At 35.2% G+C, this 25623-nt stretch overlaps 1 protein-coding gene across 1 annotated transcript in view; it reads right to left on the reverse strand.

Moving 5' to 3' along the window:
- LOC101889977 (glucose transporter type 1) overlaps window positions 1–25623 on the reverse strand; it is a 164048-nt gene that overhangs the window by 72343 nt on the left and 66082 nt on the right. The window contains exons 6-7 of the mRNA XM_059131636.1: window positions 24912–25025; window positions 19308–19524 (exon numbers count right to left, since the gene is read on the reverse strand). Of these exons, the coding sequence (XP_058987619.1) occupies window positions 19308–19524; window positions 24912–25025 (331 nt within the window). The remainder of the gene's footprint in view (window positions 1–19307; window positions 19525–24911; window positions 25026–25623) is intronic.

Raw genomic sequence — 25623 nt, forward strand, 5'->3', positions numbered from 1 at the left:
GTTGCAAGTATTGTGAAAATGAAGATATTATTTTTATACCCTCCACCATACATAGTATGTAGGGTATATTAAGTTCGTCATTCCGTTTGCAACTCATCGAAATAATACTTTTAGACCTATTACGGTATATATATTCTTGATCAACGTCAGATTCTAAGACTATCTTGCCGTGACCGTCCGTCCGTCTATCCGACTATTGTAATCACGCTAGAGTTAAAATGAATTAAGATAGGAAGCTAAATTTTTGCACAGATCAGTCTTTCGTCTGCAGGCAGGTCAAGTTCGAAGATGGACTATATCGGTCCACGATATCGTTTATAAAGGTACACCCCGATATAAGGTATGTTGATGATTGTAGGCAAATTTTTCAATGGAATTGTCTGAAAATCCACACAAGGGGTTTCTTTTGAGTACTTTACCCTTGAACGAAAATTGTCTATATAGGTCCTCGATATCGTATATCCCCCTACATCCGATATTTTGATGATTTTAATGACATTTCTACCGGAAATTCTATCAAATTTCGTATTTAAATGGGTACTACATCCTATCACAAAAAATTGCGTATGCAGGTCCACGTCTTTGTGTAGCCTCCATGTAACGATACCTCCCGTTGCGTATTTAAAGTTCTTAATGGTTACTAGAGCCTATGAAAAAATTACTTATGCAGGACCACGTCCTCGTAATGCCCGGTTGCCATTAAGCAGTATTTTCGACGGATTTTTCTTTGGAAAACTTTCAAGTTCCTTTAAAATGGTGGAGGGTAGTAAAAGCTCGACCCGGCCGAACTTAGCTGTTTTTTTACTTGTTCCTTTATACGAAGTAATGAGTATCGGCGCACAGATTGTGCATGCAAAACCAAAGGTTGTTAGTTCGAGACTCATAATTCACCTTAAAAATAGCTTTTTATAATATTCGCCATATAAAGACCCCATAAAGTACAGATTTTTTCCGTAGAATACGATGATCTTTAATTGACATCTCAAATACAGGGTGAGATAAAAACACTGCAAAAAAGTCAAACGCCATAATTTTCAAATTTTTTTATTGAATGAATGCAAAAAATGTCGGAAATAGCATCAAATTTTAAAATAAGTTTAGATTTGGTCACTTTTGGCACGAATTATGGCCTTCAATCGGCCAATGAAACCGTCATACCCTTCCCAAATGTTACTCTGCAGTATTTCGGCCCATTCCCGGTGATCGACTCTTTGGTATTTTTTGGTTTCCAAAATACTCCAGACACAATAGTCCAACGGATTGGTATCCGGAGATTTTGGTGGCCATTGTGCGCTGGAAATGAAGCGAGGAACCTCCTTTTGTAACCATTCTTGTTTGGCGCGTGCTGAGTGCGATGGCGCAGAATCCTGTTGGAATGTCCAAGGTCTGCGGCCAAAATGTTTGCGTGCCCAAGGTTTTAATACAACCTCCAGAATAATTTCGCGATAATATTCGACATTTATTCTGATGCCACTGTCGATTAATACGATTATCGGCTGTTATGGCAGCCAACACCATCATCATGGCCGCCGCTTAAGTTCTGGTGGCCAACCGAAGGTGCACATTTTAAGCTGACCTCTTTGGCAAGTAAACACAATCATTTTGTTTGTTTACAAACTGCTGGACAACGAATGTTTTCTCATCGGAGAAAACCAAATTAGGCAGTTCACCACTTTCGACCAAGCGAAGCAACTCTTTAGCTCTTTTGAGTCTATTTTCTTTCTGTTGCGGTGTAAGTTCATGCACTTTTTGGAATTTCAATGGCCTTACCCGAGCTCGTTTTTTTATAATTCCCGAATGGAATATTGCGATATGTTCAGCTCACGAGCCATTTTTCGGCCACTGCGACGTGGGTCTCGATCAAGTCGCTTCTTTACTTTTCGGACCATTTCTGCTGATGTTGCTGTTCTGCTATTTTCTTCCGTCCACTTCCTTGACGTCGGGCAACGCTACCAGTATCACGATAACGAGCGATGGTACGAGACACAAAAGATTTATTCACATTTAAATGCTGGAGTGATCTAACGATAGCCACTTGTTTTTTCCAGCCAAATATACGGAAATCCCACAATCACGCATGAATTCCATCACGAATAATTTTTTTTTCTGGAAAATTCTCGCCAAAATGCTTTTGTCCGCTTGTAAACAATATAATGAGTTGTCACTGGAATAATTTTAACAGCTGTCGGACGAGTGGCTTAGAAATGACAGCAGTCTGAATTTGGTTGCAGTTTTTTTTCATCTCACCCTGTATACCCCACTCACTCTAGAAGAACTTTGTTTACATCCAGCTAAGTAAGCCGAACATTTAAACCTCGAGTTGGAACCGACTTAGAAGAAACGTATAAAATATGTATTGCTATTACAACAGCAATAAGACTATCCCATTGACCACAGTACTTTTGGTATTAAAAACGGGCTACGTAATGGGTTCACGTTTTGGTATAGCCCCCATATTACTGTACCGACAGATTAAAGGCTTTTTGGTTGTTTTTGTCACAATTTTAACCCGAGTGTGCTGTAAATTTGCAGCATGTGCTCCCATTATGTAAGATCTCGCATAGATCTTACTTCGCAATATAGGTCTATGTTTGGTATAGTCCCCATATAACTGTACCTCCAGATATTCATTTATTTATTTTTAATTTGTTTTGTACCTAGCCCATAAGGCCATGGACGGTTCCAAAAACGTCTATACATTGCTACCCTATACATGATATTCGGTATTTTGATCACATTTTGTGTCACACTTTTCACCGGAAATGTTTTTAATTTGAAATTTGAATTTTCGATTTTGTTTGTCACTTGGAGTATCTCTTCGAAAAGAGCGCAAATTAAAAAAAAAAAGAAAAAAATATTTATTGAATATCTCTTAAAGATAGAGGTGGATGGCTAAGATAAAACGTGGTGCATCTAACACGACTGCTCGAATAAAATACAATAAAATCTTTAAAACAAAATGAGCAGTGGGTGACTAAAACTGATTTAATAAATAATGAATTAACACTAACAACATACTTATTTAATGGTGATAGGACCATTCCACTGTTTTATTTTTGTTGTTGTTTTTGTTGAGAGAGAGTAATTGTTTGTTTCGATGAAGTTGTGTTGATGATGGGTGCAGTTTGTTGTTATTTTATTTATTATTTTTTTTTTTTTGTTTTGTAACAGCATTACATTTGTGATTGTTGGTTGGTTGGTTGTGAGACAAAATTTAACAATTCGATATCGATTGATGGTGACAAACATACATAGAAAAGAAGTAGATACACATACATATACACAAATTGTGGCGTTGATGATGATGTCGTTTGATGTTGTTGTTGTTGGTGGTAAGGTGCCAGTAGTAGTAGTAGTGGTGGTGGTGGTTGTGATGATTGTAGTACAAAAATGTTGCGCAAAAGTGACAAACAAAACAAACGGAAGTATGTTGGGCGACACAACATGATCGGAAGTAGTTCGAGTTGTTAGGAAATAAAAATAAAAAAATAGAGAAATAGAAATATTAGGCAGAGAGATAGACATAGAGAATAAAAGAGAGAGAGAGATAGAACAAAAAATAATACATGATAGATACAATGTGATGAGCAGATAAATTTATGAAGGCAAAGAAGGATAATAAATCATTAAACGATACTTTTAATTAAAAAATGAAAAATAAATAACGAGAAAAAATTAATAACGAAAAATAAATAATAAAATATGGCGCCCAATTAAAAAATTTTCACCTATGTTTAAACAAAAGTTTTAATAAATTACAGAAGACTTAAAAATGTATTTACAAAAACTTATTGTGATTTCTTTTTACACAAATTATGTTAGTTCTCATGAATTCGTTGATGATTGTACAAAGCAACACAAACAAAATTTATACAAATAATTTAAATTTCAATGGGAAATTGTTAATTTTTATGATTGTTTGCATTTATTAAATTGTAAACTTGTTGCACAATGTGATAGTAAAAGAGTTGAGAAAATCGAAAATAAACTCCCGTGGCTGTACAATACGATCAATTGCATAATACCTACATGTCGTATGGGCAAATGCGGACACATTTGAAACTTGTTCAATTCAGATTCACTAATTGGAATAACCCCCATAAAACGGTACCTCCCGATTTTCTGTATTTTGATGGCGTCTACCACAATTTCCAACAGAACTAGATGATAATATGGGTTTCGCTATTTGGATTATTATTTATAGCCTTCGCCAAAGTATGGAGGGTATATTAAGTTTGTCATTCCGTTTGTAACACATCGAAATATACATCTTAGACTCAACAAAGTATATATATATAATCTTGATCAGCATAAATTTATATGCCGATTTAGAGATATCCGTCTTTCTGTCTGCCTCTCCGTCCGTCCGTCTAAGTTGTTAACATTTTACTCATATGGGCGTTTGGTCTGCAGGATTTTTGGTATTGAAAATGGGCTGTACAGGTCCACGATTTGGTATAGCCCCCATATAACTGTACCGAGAGATTTAAAGTTTTTTGGCTGGGGTTGGCAGATATCAGATCTCGTGTTAGCAAAAATGTTTGCATGTGAGAAGTTTGAGGAGATGGATGGATGGATTTGGACTTTGGACTATCACATCACATTTTATAAGAGTTATAATTATTTAAAATTTTGATCCTTTGTGGAGGAGGTACTTGACTAGCACTGATGGAAATATTAGGATTTGGAGCAAAATCAGATCAGTCTTTCTCTTTCTGTGCAATAAAATAATTTTTTTGAAGATGTCGACATTTTGTGGGGGAGGTACCATAAGGAGTGGGTCGATCTATCCCATTTTCGCAGCAGATCTTGTGTTAGTAAAACAATGACATGTGTGAAATTTCTACAAAACAGGATGCTTATTTCAGATTCTATGATCGTTTTGGTTACTCAAAATTTTAACCCTTTGTGGCGGAGGTGCCAGAAGAAATTGTCTGATCCTACAATCATTGTAACAAATTTTGTTTTGATAGAAATATTGAGATATACCAAGTCTGAATGAATTCCGATGTTAATTTTGTAGTGAAAATATTGTGATGTGTGTAATTTGAAAACACGTAAAAAAGCTGTAAGTTTGGCCGGGCCGAACTTTGAATACCCTCCACCATTTAAAATGAATTTGGCAATTTTCAAAAATTGAAATCCCTTAAAAATTCTGTTACAATCTTAAAAGCAGTAAAGAAAGCCCTAAAGTCGGGCGGGGCCGACTTTATGATACCCTACACCATTTTGCTTATTTAGTATAGCTCCACATAACAAAAGTTTTTATGGGAGAATTCAATCATACACGCTATGATTATAATTATAATTTAAAGTTCAAAGGACTAACTATGCCTAAGCATTTGTATATTTTGCAAAATTAATTTGAAATCAGATAAAGATATAAATATAAGGGAGCTATATACAAATCTGAACCGATCTCGATAAAATTTGGCAAAGATATTTCTTAGCTGTAGTTGATATATTTCCCTGAATATCGTTGTTACGGATTGCATATTACGGCTGTGTGTAACAAATACAACAAATCGGATGAACAATATATGTGGGAGCTATAGCTATATCTGAACCGATTTCACCAAATTTGACATACTAGCTTCTAGACTCAATTCGGTCGTAAGTGCCAAATTCCATCCCATTTGAACAAATATTAGACGTTTGGTGCACAATAAAAAGTAAATCGGATGAATATAGAAGCTATATCCAAATCTGAACCGATTTCGATAAAATTTGTCAAAGGTATTTCTAAACTGCATTTGATATATTTCCCCCAAATATTGTTGTTACAGAGTGCATATTACGGCTGTGGAGGACAATAATAACAAATCGGATAAACAATATATATGGGAGCTATAGCTATATCTGAACCGATTTCGATTAAATTTGGCAGACTTATTTTCAGACCTTATTTGGTTGTATGTGCAAAATTCCCTACTATTCGAGCTGATGTTACACGTTTGGTGCACAATAAAAAGCAAATCGGACGAAGATATTTATGGGAGCTATATCTAAATTTTGACCGATTATCTCCAATTTCAATAGGGTTCGTCCTTGGGCCAAACAAATTATTTGTGCAAAATTTCATCTGGATAGGACAATAAAAAAAAATTAATTTAAAAAAATACATGCACAGACGGAAGGACGGACATGCATAAATCGACTCAGAATGTGAGTCTATGCAGATCATCAAAAGGAACTATGGGTCTATCTAGTTTCCCTTTGCATGTTACAAACAAATGCACAAAGACATAATACCCTGACCACCTTGTGGTGTAGGGTATAAATACCGAATGTAGCCGTTGTATTAGGGTCCATACGACAACGTAGACCTGCATAGGCAACTTTTGCCATAGGCCATTACAATATTCAAATGCGAAACTTGAAAAAAATCGGTGAATAATATAGCTAAATTCGTCAAAATACCGAGTATAGGGAGTTACTGTTATATGGGTGCTATATCAAAACGTGGACCTGCACAGACTATTTTCTGTAATAGGCTGTAGTATCCATTACGAACTTCAAATACCAATTTTGAAACATTTCCGGTGAATAATGCCACTTAAATCACCAAAATACCGAAAATAGTGAGGTACCATTATATGGGGGCTATACCAAAAGTTGGATTTACATGGCCCATTTTCAATACCAAATATCTATAATGCAGACAGAATATACATGTGAGTACAATTTTATCAACCCATTTCATATCGTTCGGAAACTAGAGTGATTTCCTCAGACGGACAGATATAGCCATAGAGTTTTATGCTGATCAAGAATATATATACTTTGTGGGGTCTAAAATATATATTTCGAGGTGTTACCAATGGAATGACAAACTTAATATACCCTAAATAGTATGGTGGAGGGTATAATAATCGGATATTTTATAAGAGTTACAATTATTCAAAATTTTGACGCATTTTCCCACTTAACTTTGCACTAATACAAATATTACCATTTGCAAAGTTGGATCAAAATCGGACTATCCTTTCTCTTGCTGGCCGTAAAATATTTTTTTTTTGTTTGAAAATGTTGACCATTTATGGGGGAGGCACCAGAAGGAGTGGACCGATTTTGCCCATCTACGAACTCGATCTAAGTTTGACAACAAGATTACAATGTACCAAGTGTGGACCATATCGGATAATCCCTTCGGCAGTTATCGCTAGATCGATTCCAAATTTCCTGAAATGGATTTGGTCTAAAGAGACCTATGTTGAACTTAAAATCGGCTTGATCGATCTTAACACGTTTGGTAAGTACTTACTTCCTATGACAGGCCCATCTTAAGATAAGGTGCTAGGATTCCGTACTGAATATAGCCAATACATGGTAATGAGATTTTTTTCTGCGTTAATGAATTACATGTGTATGTGTGTAATATGTGTTAAATTTTAAAATTTTTTACAAAAAAATTGTATGAGACCTACTGTCACAATGTGCAACAATTACTGCATAATGAATACAAACAACAAAAAAATACAAATTTTTTTCACAAAAAATTTAATTGGTGTTAATAGTTTTTTTTTTTTTTTGTTTTGTTTGTTAATGGCAAATGTTAGTAATTAATGTGGCAAATGAGAGAAACGAGAAATGATGAGAGGCATGTAAAGAATTATTAGTAAGAGACTTAAAACATTTTTAGTTTTGAATACCTGGGGGGCATTGTTTCCATCATCATGATTGCGGTTTATTGGTTAATGCTGTTCTGTGGCGAGCTTGAATTGATGTGGATTAGAATTGGGAGGAAGGATGCTTTGGTACGTTTCTTTTTTTCGTTTTTTGCTTTGCTTGGTTCGTATTGCTGATGATTTGAATTCAAGGATTGCTAAATTTCAACTGTGAAATGTATGCTTTGTTTTTCTGTTTGTTTTTTTTTTTTTTTTGGTGATGGTGTCAGACTTTTAATAATGAGCTGATGATGTTTTTTTATTTTTTCTGTTGTGATTGTTCCCTTTGTGGGAGTTTTCTTTTTGACTTGTCGTTTTATTTTTTGTTTTGTTGTATTTCAAAATTTATTACAATAAATATACAATAAAGACAATAGTGACTTTCGGTACGTCAGGTTTTTTTCTCTCTTTTCTGTTTGTGGTTTTTGTTATTTGAGTGTGAAACAAAAAAACAAAACAATTGTTTGCCGTATTTTTGGTGAATGTCGTATAAATGCCCAGTGGTAAGGAGATATAAGCGACAAATCAGGACCAGGTCTTTTATTTTTGTGTTTCGTTCAGCTTTCGTTGGCGCTCTCTTTTTAGTTAATTTTTTTTTTCAAACAAAAAATAAATTCATTTACTTTAGGAATTGTTTATGTGGCGCTTTAGGTTAGGTTGTGTTAAATGTTTCTTCTTCTTCTTTTTTTGTCGGAATGATTAATTGACATTAGTTGGCGTTCGTTATTAGTGTCTGGTCTGTAGACGCATTAAATTTGGTGTATGTAACGTTGCTTTCAATTAACATAATCTGCGTAATTTATGCATTACATTAGGGTGTATTTTGTGGGCAGGGGGGGGGAGAGGTTAGTTGTGGTTGTCAGCAGTATTTTTTTTTTTATTAATTGAAAATTTCAGTTTTATTAAAGGTATTTTTTTTGTGTGGAGAAATAATTTAATGTGATAGGAAGGGGGGAAGGCGGTTTAAGTCCATTTATTTTTTCCGAAAAAAAAAAACACAAAAACAAAGAGAGGAAAAGGAAGAAGATTAATTATAATTTAATTCGTTAGGTTTGCAGTCAATAAAATATTTGTATGCATATGTGTGTATCATTAGTGGTGTAGGTGTGGGACAACTTCATTAAGCTCCCTTCACACCATCTCTGTCAACCACTAATGTTTTTTGAAACTATATAAATAAAACCATTTATATGCTATAATAAATAATAAGTGCCGTTGATGAAAATAAAAAAAATATGGTTTCGTACGCTATTAATATCACATGTGGACATCTATTATTTATATGCAATTACAAATTTCGTAAATATACGAGTGTGTATGTGTATGTATGTGTAAAAGGAAACATTTTTAAAACTCAAGAATGCTGTTAATTTTGATAAATAATGAATGCAGCTGAAAGTTAATTTCTCAAAAAAAAAAAAAAAAAAAAAAAAAAATTAATAAAAATTAAGATTTTATGAAGGAGATGTGTTTTGGAAATCATTGAATTTTTGTTGGGGAGTAAACCGATATACTCCATTTTCACATAAAAAATATTGGAATATGCAAAGTTTGAAAAAAAACGAACACTTATTTCGAAATTCATGAAAATAATTTTGAATCAAAATTTTAACATTTTGTGTAGGAGGTAGCAGAAATTGTGAACTAATATATCCCATATTTACAGTAGATTTATTTTTGTTAGAAATATTGAGACACATGATGATTTGAGGAAAATCGCCGAATTTTATGTGCATGTGTAATACTTATAATTTTTCTAATTTTTGATCCTCGTGGGGAAGGTGCCAGAACGAGTGTGTACCGATATATATCATATTTACATCAGATCTCTGGTTGAGAGAAATATTAAGATACACCAAGTTTGAAAGAATCACCAGAGGTATCAGAAGTGGTTAGCTGGTAACACACCTTCTTCGCGCCTTATCTTGCGTTGGTAAAAATATTGGGATGTGTAATATGAATCTGGTGCTTTGTTTGTAACTTGGAGAAGGAAACGAGATAGATCCATAGTTTCTTTATGAGGTTCGCATATAATCACATTTTGAGTCGATTTATGCATGTCCCTCCGTCTGCCCGACCGTCCGTCCATGTATTTTTGTAAACAAAGAACAGGTTGGATTTTATTGGCAGATCGAAATGAAATTTTGCACAAAACATTTCTTTGGACCAAGGACGAACCCTATTGAAATTAGTGGAGGTATACCTATAGTTGCCATTGGTTCAGATATACCTATAGCTCCCATAAATATCGTTCATCTGATTTGTTAAAATTGTTCTCCACAATCGTAATATGCACTCTGTGACAACAATATTCGGAGAAATATATAGAATACATCTCAAAAATACCATTGCCAAATTTTATCGAGATCGGTTCAGATTGGATATAGCTCACATATATGTATCTTTACTCGATTTGGAGCTGATCGTACACCAAATGCTTAATATAAGCCCAAATTGAATGGATTTTGGAAGATACAAACAAATGCAGGCTGACAGAAAGTGTATCAAATTTGTTGAAAATCGGTTTATATTTAGCTATAGGTCCTATATATATGTTTTATGCGATTTTCCCTCATTTAAGTCCCTCACATGCGTAAAATGCACTCCACAAAAACGATTTTTGGTGCCAGCTATGAGATACATCATAGAAATAACTCGGCTAAATTTTAAAGAGATCTGTTCAGATTTGGATATGGCTCCCATATATATTTTCATATCATTTCACGTTTATTGTGCCTGAAAAGCTTAATATAAGTTCAAATAGGATGGATTTTGATGAATATCGTTTCAGATTCACCGATTCAAAGGATGATTTACCTCCAATATAAAAGTTTCTTTCGGCTTTAAATTATAACTGTTTTAAAACCATAATACGCACTCCAAAACGATCGTAGTTCTTATAATATAATTCTCATAAATTCCCCATAAAAACGTTTATTTATGCAGAGTGGTGTACCATAAAGTCAGCCCCTTCCGACTTTTTTACTGGTTTAACTTTTCTTTACTGGTTTAACAACAGGTAATGACTACAATATACCCTCAGCGTTGGCAGTATCCCAACAATAATGGGAACAACACATCCCCTATATTACCAGTACGTTTTGCCGACAGATTGCCCTCCGTTAACATTGTTTAAAATGTTAACCCTCTGAGAGAAAGTTACCAAAGCACTGTGTCAATATTGACCATTTCGCATATAACCTTAGTCTGATAATCAGATCAGATCTCTGGTTGAGAGAAATATTTACATATTAATATTTAGAAATTTATTACAGATATAAGTATTGAAAATTGTGACCCTTTCTGGTGAAGGTACCAGAAGGGGTGGGCTGGTATATATTATCTTTACGCCATATCTTGCGTTGGTAAAAATATTGAGTTGTGTAAAATTTGAAAGAATCGGATACTTATTTCGTATTTTGTGGGAGATATAATTTTTAAAAATTTGGACCCGTTCTGGGGTAGGTATCAGAGGGAGTGGTTTATTATATTCCATCTTCACATCAGACCTTGTGTTGATGGAAATATTGAGAAGAGTCTAGTTTGAATGGAATCGGATGATAGTTTTCGCGGATGATAATTTTTCGTTATTCAAAATTTTGATCCGTTGTGAGGGAGGTACCAGAAGTAGGGGTCCATTCTATCAGTTCTTCATACCAGATCTTATGTTGGTAGACATATTGAGATGTGCCCAGTTTGAAAGAGTTCGGATGCTCATTTTGCGTTTTATGAGCTTCATGTTAATTCAACATTTTTTCCCGTTGTGGGGACGATGTAAGAGGGAGTGCTCCGATATACAGGGTGAGATAAAAAAAACTGCAACAAAGCCAAACGCCTTCATTTTTGAATTTTTTTTTAATTGTATTGAATGAAAGCAGAAAATGTCGGAAATGACATCAAATTTTAGAATAAGTTTAGATTTGTTCGAATTGGTCACCTTTGGCGCGAATTATGTCCTTTAAACGGCCAATGAAACCGTCACACGCTGCCCGAATGTTGTTCTATGGTATTTTTGCCCATTCCCGGCAAAGCGCTTGCTTGAGGTGATCGACACTTTTGTATTTGTTAGTGCCAACTTTGCTTTCCAAAATACTCCAGACACAATAGTCCTAGGGATTGGTATCCGGAGATTTTGGTGGCCATTGTGCGCTGAAAATAAAGCGAAGAACCTCATTTTGTAACCATTCTTGGATCGCACTTAGCGATGGTGCTGAGTCCTGTTGGAATGTCCAAGGTCTGCGGCCAAAATGTTTGCATGCTCAAGGCTTTAATACACCCTCCAGAATATTTTCGCGATAATATTCGGCATTTATTCTGATGCCACAGTCGATTAATACTAGCAGAGAGCGACCGTCGGGTGTTATGGGGGTCCACACCATCACCATGGCCGGCGCTTGAGTTCTGGTGGTCAACCGAAGATGCACATTTTCAGCTGACCTCTTTGGCAACTAAACACGATCATTTTGTTTGTTTACAAACTGCGGGACAACCAAAACACAAACAAATTCGGCAGTTCACCAATCAAGTTTTTTAGCCCTTTTGAGTTTATTTTCTTTCTGTTGCGATGTAAGTTCTTGCACTTTTTGGAATTTCAATAGCTTTACCCCGAGCTCATTTTTCAATTTTTGCCGAATGAAATATTGTGATATGTTTAGCTCACGAGCCATTTTGCGGCCACTGCGACGCGGGTCTCGATCAAGTCGCTTCTTTACTTTTCGAACCATTTCTGCTGATGTTGCTGTTTTGTTCCGTCCACTACCTTGGCGTCGGGCTATGCTACCAGTATCACGGTAACGAGCGATGGTACGAGACACAAAAAATGTATTTACGCTGTAACGATAGTCACTTGTGGTTTTCCAGTTAAATATAAAGGAATCACACTATCACGCTTGACTTCTATCACGAATAATTTTTTTTCTGGAAAATTCTCACCAAAATGCTTTTGTACGCTTGTAAACAATATAATGAGCTGTCACTGGAATAATTTTAACAGTTGTCGGACGAGTGGCTAAGAAATGACAGCAGTCTGAAGTTGGTTGCAATTTTTTCATCTCACCCTCTATTCCGTCTTCACAGCAAATCTGGTATTAATATAAATATTGGGATATGTAAAATTTAAAGACAATTGGATTCACAGATTCCACATTTATTACGAGTTATACTCATTATAAATTTTGACCCTTTGTGTCAATTTTGACATGAGGCACGTTTTGGCCATATCAAATGACATATATCCGCCGTAGCCATATAGCTGTGGTATAAAAAGAAGCAGATTTAAAAATAATAGTTTGTAATCCACGAATAGAATATTATTCCCGTTTCCCTGTAAAAAGGGCTAGCTCTGTTTAGATGCCCATTGCTACGTGCTCAACTTGAAAGTTTAACGAGGGCTCCTTGGATTAGATCTGAAACTCTTCCTCAGCTGTAATCATCAGAACCACATCGTCAGCATAAACAACGACCTTTTCACATCCTTGATTATGCAAAATGTTACACAGCTAAAATGTTGTAGCAAAAAAAGTTGAAAGGGCACAAAAAGTAATTTTAAATTCCTTTTTGGAACAAAAAATTACGTACTAAAGTGTTGGGATTATTATAGAAACCCGCCCCATCGAATGTGAACATTGTTCTGAGAGTATTAGAAAAAAAAAACAAGTAAAAAAGAAGGTAAGTTTGGCCGGGCCGAACTTTTAATACCCTCCACCATATCGAAGGAAATAGAAAAATTTCAAAAAAGTCCGAAAACTACAACTTAAATGAAAACCGTTTTATTGGGACTATACGAAGACGTAGACATGTATACGAAATTTTTTGTCATAGGCTGTAGTGCCCATTAAGAACTTCAAATACGAAATTTGTTACAATTACGGAGAATAATGTCGCAAAAATCAAGAAAATACATAGTATCGGGAGGTACCGAAAACATGGACCTGCACAGACAATTTTCTGTCTTAGGTTGTAGTACCCATTGGGATCTTCCAGTAGGAAATTTGAAACAATTCCAGTGAATAATGTTGCTGAAAATACCGAATATCGGGAGGTATCGTTACACGGGGGCTATACGAAGACTTGGACCTGCATACAAAATTTTTTTTCATTGGCTGTAGTACCCATTAAGAACTTCCAGTACAAAGTTTTGAACGATTCCGGTGAATAATGCTGCTGAAATCATTAAAATACCGAATATCGGTAGGTACCATTATATGGGGGCTATGCGAGGACTTGAACCTGCATACAAACATTTTTATCATAGGCTGTAGTACCCATTGCGAACTTCAAATACGAAATTTTAAATAATTCCGGTGAATAATGTCGCTAAAATTATGAAAATACTGAATGTCGGGAAGTACCATAATATAGGGGCTATATGAAAACGTGGACCTACATGACCCATTTACGAACTTAACCTGCCTACTGGCAAAATAAACATGTGTGCAAAATTTTAGCCTTCTATCTCAATTCGTTCGAAAGATAGCGTGATTACAACAGACAGACGGACAGACGGACATGGCTAAATCGTCGTAGAATTTTACGCTGATCAAGAATATATATACCTCTTTTGGGTCTGACACGAGTATTTCGAGGAGTTACAAACGGAATGACAAAGTTAATATACTTTCCATAGAAAGAGGGAGGGTATAAAAATCAGAAATAGTTAACGTTTTAAATTTTTGCGCATTCTTGAATGGAGCTATTGTACCACTATCAAGTTTTGCCTTCTACCATGATTTTAAAATGAACAATTAGTTTCGATACTGTATTTCCTGTTATATGTAATTCATGGGGCGACCTCAATAGGAGATCTTATGGGAATTTTTTTCTATTTTCAACAAGAATTCTTTTAATATTTTCAGCTATATAAAACATTTCAATTTAAAATTTTATGAAACCTTACTGTCGTTTAGAGAAACAATTTTTTGAAATATTTCGTTTTTTGAGAAATAAATTTTTAGCTGCAAAAATAAAGAAGAAAAAAGAAACAAAAACACATTTGTCATGTGTTTAAAATTGTTGCAAAATGATGGGCGATAAATAATAAACAAAACTTAAAAAATTCTTGGGAAATTTTATAAAGGTATAAACATTTGATGTAATTGATTTTATGTATGTATGCATGAATGTGTGTATGTACATATATGGCTCGTTTCGTTGTTAAATATTTTTAATTCATGTATAAGGAATATTAGAAATATTTTTTCTACAAAGTTTTTAACATGAGCAGATTTAGACATGATTTTTTTCTATTTCTGTGGGTTTCGGTTTGTAAATTTTCTTAGTATTTTATGGAGACTTCTTGAAATTATTGTTGTTTTTATACCCTACACCACATAGTGGTAACGGTATTATGTCTTTGTGCATTTGTTTGTAACATGGAGAAGGAAGCGAGATAGACCCATAGTTACTTTTGAGGATCTTCACAGAAACACTTTCTGAGTCGATTTATGCGTGTCAGTCGGTCTGTCCGCCTGTCTGTTGATCCGTCTGACCATGTCGTTTTGTGAACAAAATGCAGGTGGCATTTATTTTTTGATTGAAATTAAATTTTCTAAACAATATTTGTTTGGTTCAAGGACAAACCCTATTAAAATTGGTGAGAAGTGGTACAAATTTAGATATAGGTCCCATATATATCTTCAGCCAATTTCGGGTTAATTGTGGACCAACAGGCCAATAACAGTCGAAATAACTTGAATTTCGGCACTTACAATCGAATTCGGTGTAGCTCCCATATATACGTTTCATCCGATTTGGTGTGTAAGTCCCTCCCATTCGTAATATGCACTCCGCAAGAAAGAAATTTGGTATCAGATAGTAGATACAACTCGAAAACACCCTTGCCAAATTTTATCGAAATCGGTTAAGATTTGTATATACCTTCGATATACATCATCATCAGATTTCAGGTTTATTGTGCACCAAATGACTAATATCTGCCCAAATCGACTGAATTTTGGTAGTTCCGACGGGAATCAGCCCAGAAGCAAGCATATCAAATTTGATGAAAATCGGCTCAGATATGGGGATAGCTCCCATACATATGTTTCAAAGATTTGTGTTTTTAAGTCTCTCACATCCGTAATATGCACTCCACAAGAATCATAGAGCTCAAAAATACGTTTGTCAAATCTTATCGAGAACGGCTAAGATTTGGATATAACCCCCATACATATCCTTAATACGATTTCACGTTTATTGTGCAAATAGGCTAATATCAGCCCAAATAGAGTGATTATCCGGACGTATGTTTTCATTGTGGAATTATATAATTCCATTGAAAAATGTAGCTAGAATCGTCAAAATACCGGAGAGGTATCGTTATATCGTGGACCTATATAGACAATACTCTTCCAAGGGGTAAAGTACGCAGAAGGAACTCTTTTTGTGGATTTTCAGATAATTTTATTTAAAAATTGCTACAATCATCAAAATTCCGTATATCGGGGCTATCGTTATATGGGGGCTATGTGATATCGTGGACCGATATGGTCCATCTTCGAACAATGCGATATCGTGGGCCACTGTAATCTATCTTCGAACTTGACCTGCCTGCAGACAAAAGACTGATCCGTGCAAAATTTTAGCTTCCTATATTTATTAGTTTTGACTCTTGCGCTATTACAAAAGACGGAAGGACGGACAGGGCTAAATCGTCTTAGAATTTTACGCTGAACAAGAATATATATACTTTGTTATGTCGAAAATTATTATTTCGAGGAGTGACTGTATATGGTGGATAGTAATTTAGCCTCTTTAAGTTCACGATATCGTATAGCCAAATACAACGGTACCCCCGCTATTTGCTATTTGGATGATTTTAGCGACATTTTTACCGGCATTGCTTTAAAAAAGCTAGTAATGGGTTCTACAGCCAATGACGAAGCATTTTATATGGAGGACCGCTTCTTCGTATAGCCCCCATATAACGATTTTCCTTTGAGGGGTATTTTTCTATTGCTTTGAAATTGTTTTAAAGTTTTTCAAGTTCCTTCGAAATGGTGGAGGGTATTAAAAATTCGGCTCTTTGATATATACAAATTTAAAGCTTAATTATATTAATCTAAAACATTTTCCATTAATACTAGTGTAAGGAGAATGCTTAAAAAATCAATGTTGGTACACAATTTGGAAATACACCTGATTGCTTAGACTGATAGGGTAGGAGATTGAACCTCCATTTACAATACTTAGTTTGTTTCCAATATGTGTTCTGCCTTCTTTATGTATATTGATATGAGCTGAATTTGACAATGGCCAATTATTATACCCTGGTTACAGAGGGTATATATCATTTGATACGGTCAAAACGTGCCTAGTCGAAATAACGGTTTTAGACCCTAGGTCTCTTTGGGCCAAATCCGTTTCAGAACATTTGGAGTCGATATACCGATGTCCGTCCGTCTGTCTGGCTGGCTGGTGGGCACGATAACTCTCGAAGGGAGTAACTGATTTGACCCAAACTTGGTACATCGCAATATTTTTGTCAAACTTAGATCGAGTTCGGAAATGGGCAATATCGGTTAACTCCTTCTGGTACCTCCCACACAAAATGCCCAAATTTTCAAAGAAAATAATTTATTGCACAGAAAGAAAAAGGATAATCCGATTTTCCTCAATCTTTGCGAATCTTAATATTTTCATCAGTTCTAGGAAAATGGATAATATCGGTCCACTCCATCAGGGACCTCCCCCACAAAGAGTCAACATTTTGAATAATTACAACTCTTATAAAATGTGATGTAAGAGTCCGATAGTCTTCAAATTTCACACATCGCAATAATTTTATTAGCACAAAATCTGGTACACGAATGGAATGTATCGGTCCACTCCTTCTGGTACCTCCCCCACAAAAGGTCGAAATTTCAAAAAATATTTTTTGCACACAAAGAGAAACGATAATCCAATTTTGCTCGAACCTTGAAAATGCTAATATTTTCATTAGTGCTAGGTAAGGTGCGAAAATGGACAATATAGGTCCACTACATTATATCGGTCCTCCCCCACAAAGGGTCAAAATTTTGAATAATTACAACTTTTATAAAATGTGATGTAAGAGTCCGATAGTCTTCAAATTTCACATATCTCAATATTTTTATTAACCCAAGGTCTGCTGTTAAGAGGGAATACATCGGTCCACTACTTTTGGTACCTCCCCCAAAAAAGGTCGACATTTTCAAAATATATAAAATATATTTTTTGCACAGGAAGAGAAACGATTACCCGGTTTTGCTCTAACTTTGCAAATCCTAATATCAGTGCTAGGTCAGGTGCTAAAATGACCTCTTATAAAATGTGATGTAGGGATCCGAACGTCTTCAAATTTCACACATTCCAATATTTTTATAAACCCAAAATCTGGTGTTAACATGGAATGTATCGGTCCACACCTTCTGGTACCTCCCCGACAAAGTGTCGAAATTTTGAATACCCATGAAGCTCATAAAACGCCAATTAAGATCCGATTCCATTTAGACTTGGCACATCTCAATATTTCTATTAACACAAGATCGGTTATGAAGGTGGTATAGATCGAACCATTTTTTCTGGTACCTCCCCTATACATAGGGTTCAAGATTTTGAAAAACAAAACCCACAAATAAAGCTAAATAACCATCCAACTCTTTTCAAATTTCACACACACACAATTTTTTTTGCTAACACAAAATCTGTTGTTTGTTTGTATGTATCTGCGAACCCCTTCTGGTACCTCTCCCACAAAGGGTCACAATTTTCAAAAATTTTATCTGTGATAACTTTCGAAACAATTTAGCAATTCTTTGCTACTTGCTATGCTCAAATATTTCTCTCAATAAGAAGCCTGATATGAATATTAAATTTATCGGAATTTATGATTTCGCATAAAATTTGACATAAATGTCTTTTCTTGTAATTTTGCCCCATATTTCGCTCAATATTTTTTATTTGTATCAGATGAAGTATAAAAATGGAATATTTCGGTAGACTCTATATGGTATATCACGCACATTTTAACATTTTCTAAAAATTATTACATATCTCATATAAAATAAGGGGTGAGTCGATATAATCCATACCAGGAACGTTGGAATATTTATATCATATTTTTGAGTCTGATACGAAATGGACAATATTGGCCCATTCCTTCGGAACCGGCTCCATAGAGGGTCAAACGTTTGAATAATTGTAATACTAGTCAAATATATTTCGATTATATAATCGAACATAGGCTGAGGGTATATATCTGTCGGCAAAACCGACTGATACTTTTTAACTTGTTTTTGAGACATTTCGAATTCCTGGAGAATTACGGCGCTGAATTCGATCTTAGAATAAAGACGAAGACGAGGATCTTCTGATAATGTCCAGACATGAAACGTTCCATACACGTGCATACATACCTACACATGCATACCAATTAGCCATACAGTTGTGTTAGTTGTGTTTTATATGGTGGGGGAAGGGGGATACTTCTACGATGAATTTTTATATTTAAATTATTTTCTGGTATATGCGGTTATTTTTATTTATGTATGAATTTTGTTTTTTTTTTCGGTTATATATTTGAATATTTTATTTAGACTTGGTTGTAAGGTGCATGTGTGTGTTGTGTGTGTGTATTTTACTTATTCTTGTTTTTCATGGTTCGGTTATTGGTTTACATACTCAAGTAGCAGTTGCCGCAGGGTTGCTTCATCTTCGCCATGACATCTTAATCTCGATTCGTAATTTGCATTCCGTTCACGTTCGTTTTGTGAGTGACGAGAACGTTTTGGTACATAACTGAAGGAATGACGATAAAGACGACCAGCTGTAGTACCGTTATTTGTATTTGAACTAGCGAAACCACCACTACCACTGTTGCGTGTATTTGTATAGGCGTCTGCACGAAGGACAATAAATCCGTTTGAGATCAAACACAAAGTTAATGCGGCAGGAAGAAAAAGAGAATGAGAGAGAGAGAGGAAGAGAGAGGGGGAATAAAGAAAGAATATATATATGTGTATGAACGTTTGTATGAAAGAATATATTTTTGTTACAATTTATAATAATTACAAAGTTTTGTGTGTGTGGGTTTTGTGTTGTTGTTGTTTTTGTATGTTTATAAGTGTGCGTGTTTGAAATGTTAAATTGTTTGCTTTGTCACAAAAACCGTTGTCACCGTGTCACGTGCAGTTCTTAAAAGTTGTCAGTAGTGAAATGTACATCAAACCCATAGGGGCCCATAGCTATATTGGAAGAATCTACTTCGAATCACTTTTTGAGTAGATTTTGGCATGTCCCTTATTTTAGCGACATTATTTATCGGAATTATTTCAAATTTCGTATTTGAAGTTCGTGACAAAAATGTTCGTATGCAGGTCCACGTCTTCGTATAGTCCCCATGTAGCGGTTTTCAACTAAGTGGTAGTATTCGGATTTTTTTGGAAATGTTCAAGTTTCTTTCAAATGGTGGAGGGTATTTAAAGTTCGGCCCGGCCGAACTTAGCTGTTTTTGCTAGCTATTATGTTTTTGCAGCACACATTTTGCTAGCTATAAGAGCCGAATAACCCATTACAAAGTAATGCAAACAAATTACTTTCTGCATTGCCAACAGATTAATGGCAATGGTATATTTCTCAAAAAATCCAAAGAAAAACTTCTTATTACCTCATTCCCAAGTAATAACCAACTTCCACTCAGCGTATGCGCGTCCTATTACTAAGCTAAAGGTTGTGAGCTTGAGACTCGGCAACGGCAAACGAAGGAAAACGATGAGTTGTTAATGTAGATGTAAAACTGTAAACAGACTTAATGTTCTTTACCGAATAAGGAGATTGTGAGTTTAATACCAGCAGGTCTAAAATCACTCTAGCTTCCCAAAGAAATTAATTTTATCAGGTGTGCGTTAGGTCCGCAGAATTTCTGGTATTGAAAATGGGATTTATAGGTCCACGGTTTGGTAAAGTCATCGCAAATTGGCAGCATGCCTTCTTATTTTGTAAGAAACATCTTTGAACAGAACTGTCAATATACAGGGTGAGATGAAAAAACTGCAACCAACCAATCAGACTGCTGTCATTTCTAAGCCACTCGCCCGAAAGCTGTTAAAATTATTAAAGCGAAAATATTCTGGAGGGTGTATTAAAACCATGGTCACGCAAACATTTTGTCCGCAGACTTTGGACATTCCAACAGGACTCAGTACGTGAGTGTATTTTCAGACAATTCCGTTGAAAAATGTGGGTAAAATCATCAAAATACCGAATATCGGGGGGTACCGTTATATGGGGGATATACGATATCGTGGACCTGTATAGACAATTCTCTCTCAGGGGGGTAAAGTACTCACAAGGAACAACTTGTGTGGATTTTAAGACAATTCCATTGAAAAGTGTGGCTAACATCATCAAAATACGGAATATAGGGGGGTACAGTTATATGGGGGATATACGATATCGGGGACCTATATAGACAATTCTTTTTGAGGGGGTAAAATGCCCACAAGGGGCTCCTTTTGTGCAATTTCAGACAATTCCATTGTAAAAATGTGGCTAACATCATCAAAATACCGAATACCGTGGGGGTATCGTTATATGGGGGCTATACGATATTGTGTACCTATATAGATAATTCTCTGCCGAGGTATAAAGTACCCACAAGGAACTACTTGTGTGGATTTTAAGACAATTCCATTGAAAAATGTGGCTAACATCATCAAATTACCGAATATCGGGGTACTTGACCTGCCTGCAGACAAAAGAGAGATCTGTGCAAAATTTTAGCTTCCTATCTTAATTCGTTTAGATTGTAGCGTGATTACTACAGACGGACAGTCGGACGGACAGGGCTAAATCGTCTTAGAATTTTACGCAGATCAAGAATATATACTTTGTTGGGTTTAAAATGATTATTTCGATGAGTTACAAACGGAATGACGAACTTAATATACCCTCCATACTATGTATGGTGGAGGGTATAAAAAAAGTAAAAATTATGGCGTTTAACTTTGTTGCAGTTTTTTGTATCTCACCCTGTATATCTTTATCCGATTTCAGGTTTATTGTGCTCCAAATGGCAAATATCAGTCCAAATGGCGTGAATTTTGGCACATCCTACAAAATTCGTCCCAGAAGCAAGTTATTCAAATTTTATTGAAAATCGGTTCCGATATATCTATAGCTACAATATATATGTTTCATCCAATTTGGGGTTTCAAGTTCCTCACATGCGTAATATGCACTCCACAACAATGACATTTGATACCGAATATCAGATACGGCTCGAAAATACCTCTGTCAAATTTTATCGGGATCGGACCAAATTTGGTATCTTTATCCGATTTCAGGTTTATTGTGCTCCAAATGGCAAATATTAGTCCAAATGACGTGAATTTTGGCACTTCCGAGGAAATACATCCCAGAAGCAATTATTTCAAATTTTGATGAAAATCGGTTCAGATATATCCTTAGCTCCCAAATATATGTTTCATCCGATTTGGTGTTTAAGTGCCTTATATTCGTAATATGCATTCGACAACAACGATATTTGATACCAGATGTCTTATAGAGCTCAGATATACCTTTGCCAAATTTTATCGAGAACGGCTAAGATTTGGATGTAGCTCTCAAATACATCCTTAATCCGATTTCAGATTTATTGTGCAAATAATGGCTAATATCAGTCTAAATGGAGTGAATTTTGGGACGTACGTTTCCATTTTGTGCAACTTGGCTTCGAAATATATTTTTATAAACTCCACCGTAGTATGGAGGGTGTATTAAGTTTGTCATTTCGATTGTAGCATCTCGAGATATACATTTTAGACCCCACAAAGGATATATTTTCTTGATCAGCATAAACTTCTATGTCGATTTAGCGATGCCCGTCCGTCTATCTGTCTGCCCGTCTGTGGAAATCACTCTAGCTTCCGAACGAATTGAAGTAGATTGATAAAATTTTACTCAAATGTATGTTATGTCTACAGGACTTTTGGTATTTGAAGTTCATAATGGATACTACAGCATAAGACAGAAAATTGTCTGTGCCGGTCTACGTCTTCGTGCAGCCCCCATATCACGGTACCTGCCGATATGCGATATTTTGATGATTTTTGCGACATTATTTACCAGAAATATTTCAAATTTGGTATTTGAAGTTCGTAATAGATACTACAGCATAAAACAGAAAATGGGCCATGCAGGTCCACGTTTTCATATAATCCCCATATAAAGGTACCTCCCGATATTCGGTATTTTCATGATTTTAGCGACATTATTCACCGAAATTGTTTCAAATTTGGTATTTGAAGTTCGAAATGGATACTACAGCCTATGACGAAAATTGTCTGTGCAGGTTCACGTCTTCGTATAGTCCCCATATAGTGGTACTTCCCGATATTCGGTATTTTGATGATTTTAGCGACATTATTCACCGGAAATGTTTCAAATTTGGCACTTGAGGTTCGTAATGGATACTACAGCGTAAGGCAGAAAATTGTCGCTACGGGTCCACGTCTTCGTATAGCCCCCATATAATGGTACCTCCCGATATTCGGTATTTTGGTGATTTTTGCGTCATTATTCACCGGAATTGTTTCAAATTACGTATTTAGAGTTCGTAATGGGAACTACAGTCTGTGACAGAATATTGTCTATACAGGTCCAGGTCTTCGTATAGACCATATATCAGTACCTCCCTATATTCTGTATTTTGACGAGTTTGGGTACAAAACCCAATGAAATTTTTTGAGATGTCGTATTTGAAGTTCGTAATGGATGCTACAGCCCGTGACAGAAAATTGTCTACGTTGGTCCAGGTGTTCGCACAGCTCCGATATAACGGTACCTTCCTATATAAGATATTTTGATGATTTTAGCTACATTATTCACCGTGTATATTTCAAGTTTCGAATTTGAATATGGTAATGGCTTATGATAAACAATGCCTATGTAGGTCCACGTCGTATAGACCACAATATAATATGATATTTTTAAAATTTTAACAGAATTTTTAAGAATTTTATTTTTGGAAATTTTTTCAAATTCATTCCAAATGATCGAGGGTGTTCAAAGTTCGGCCTGGCCGAACTTACTGCTTTTTAACTTGTTTAGATTTCATACTTTTATCCCAAGAGGACATTCTGAATAGACATATGTCAAAATCTGTCCAGCCATTCTTGAGATATAAGCATTCTTGCTAACATCCCTTTCTTTTCGCTATATATATATATATATATATATATATATATATATATATATATAGCGAAAAGAAAGGGATGTTAGCAAGAATGCTTATATCTCAAGAATGGCTGGACAGATTTTGACAAATATATATATATATATATATATATATATATATATATATATATATATATTTACTATATATATATTTACTTTCGGCATCTACGTAACGGTCAGAATTGATCTCTTCGTTCTAACTTCGCCGGAAGCAAAAATATTCGCGGTTTAATGGAAAATTTGATTTTTATTTAACACAAATGTTATGGTCATTTTCGCCCACTAATTATCCGATGACCATCAAAATTGGAGCCCATTGCAGCCCATAGCTCTAGCCCCGTGCTAACTTCCGCTTCGATTGGTTCATAATCTGCGACCTGTAGAGCAACTACAAAATCATGAAATTTTTCAGTTTTTGGTCCATTTCAACCCCTAAATATTATGCTATCATCTCTAAAAGCAATAGGCTTCTATCCAGGCTCTAGTCCCATCTCCATTCTAAATTTCGTTAAGATCGGGCAATAATTGCGACTTGAAGAGTGATTACAAATTAACATGGACAGGCGAACTACAGGCGGACGGACATACATAGCTAGATCGACTCAGCTCGGGGAGATAGGAAGATCCATATATACTTTCCTATGTTGGAAATCAATATTTCGAGGTGATACATAATTCTTGGCCCAATCAAACTTATAATACCCTCAAAACATAGTGTTGAAGGGTATAAAAAAATGTGTTGAAAATCGGTTTAGAGTTGGATGTAGTTCCCAAATATAAACTGTTTTTGTTACGGTAGCTCTACTAAATACGCATATTGGTGTATGATATCATATAGTCTTCCCCACCCGACTTTGAACCTTTCCTAACTGGTTTGGTAATGGAATTGTAGTTAGTGTAAACCTGGACTAATCGAATATCTGGACAGTCTATTACACACTACTTTACCTAGTATGCACGTATATATTTTTGTCATGTCCAATGTGCAAGAGTAATGTTTTTATGTACGTGTCATGGAGTAATGTGTGAGAGTGTGTGTGTTTAACTTACCCTCTGGTCTCAATCTTACTGGAGGCGAGGTCAACTTAAGTGCTGTTGTAGAAGGCGGAGTCTTGCGTCGACCACCAAACACATAGTCATATGAATCTTCACTCAAATTGGACACTATTTGTATAGAAAATTCGATATATAGAGATTTTCACAATTGTTATATGGAAGTGAATCACACATAAAAAAAAACTAAAGCACAATTAAATCAATCACACAAGAACAATTGAAAATCATCAAAAAAATAAAAATAAATAAATAAAACTTCATAAAACTTAGAATCAAAAAAAAAAAAAAAAAAAAAAAACTAAAATATGAATTCGTTTACAATAGGCATTCTAATATATAACAGAAATTATAATATGTATATATATATATATATTCTGTTCATTGCAACGCACAAAACACGACTAAAAGTGTTGTCAATATAGCGTTTTTTTTTTCGTTGTTTGTTTTTGAACGTTCCGCTAGCTAGTTTTGTGTTCCACGTTAATTTTACTGTTGTTATTCCGTTGCGGGTTTTTCTTTTATACTCACTCTACAGTAGTTTTTTTTTATTTGTATATAAATTTATTGTTTAGTTGTTAGTGTGTTTTTTTTTTTATAAAACCATGGTTAAGTTTTTAATTAATAATTTTATGTATATTTTTTTTGGTAACATAAAAGGGTATTTGGAGTTGTTTGGTCGTTGGATGGTCGGTCATTTTATTCCAAT

The sequence above is a fragment of the Musca domestica genome, unplaced genomic scaffold (genome assembly GCF_030504385.1).
Source record: "Musca domestica strain aabys unplaced genomic scaffold, Musca_domestica.polishedcontigs.V.1.1 9, whole genome shotgun sequence".
In the NCBI taxonomy this organism is placed as follows: domain Eukaryota; kingdom Metazoa; phylum Arthropoda; class Insecta; order Diptera; family Muscidae; genus Musca; species Musca domestica.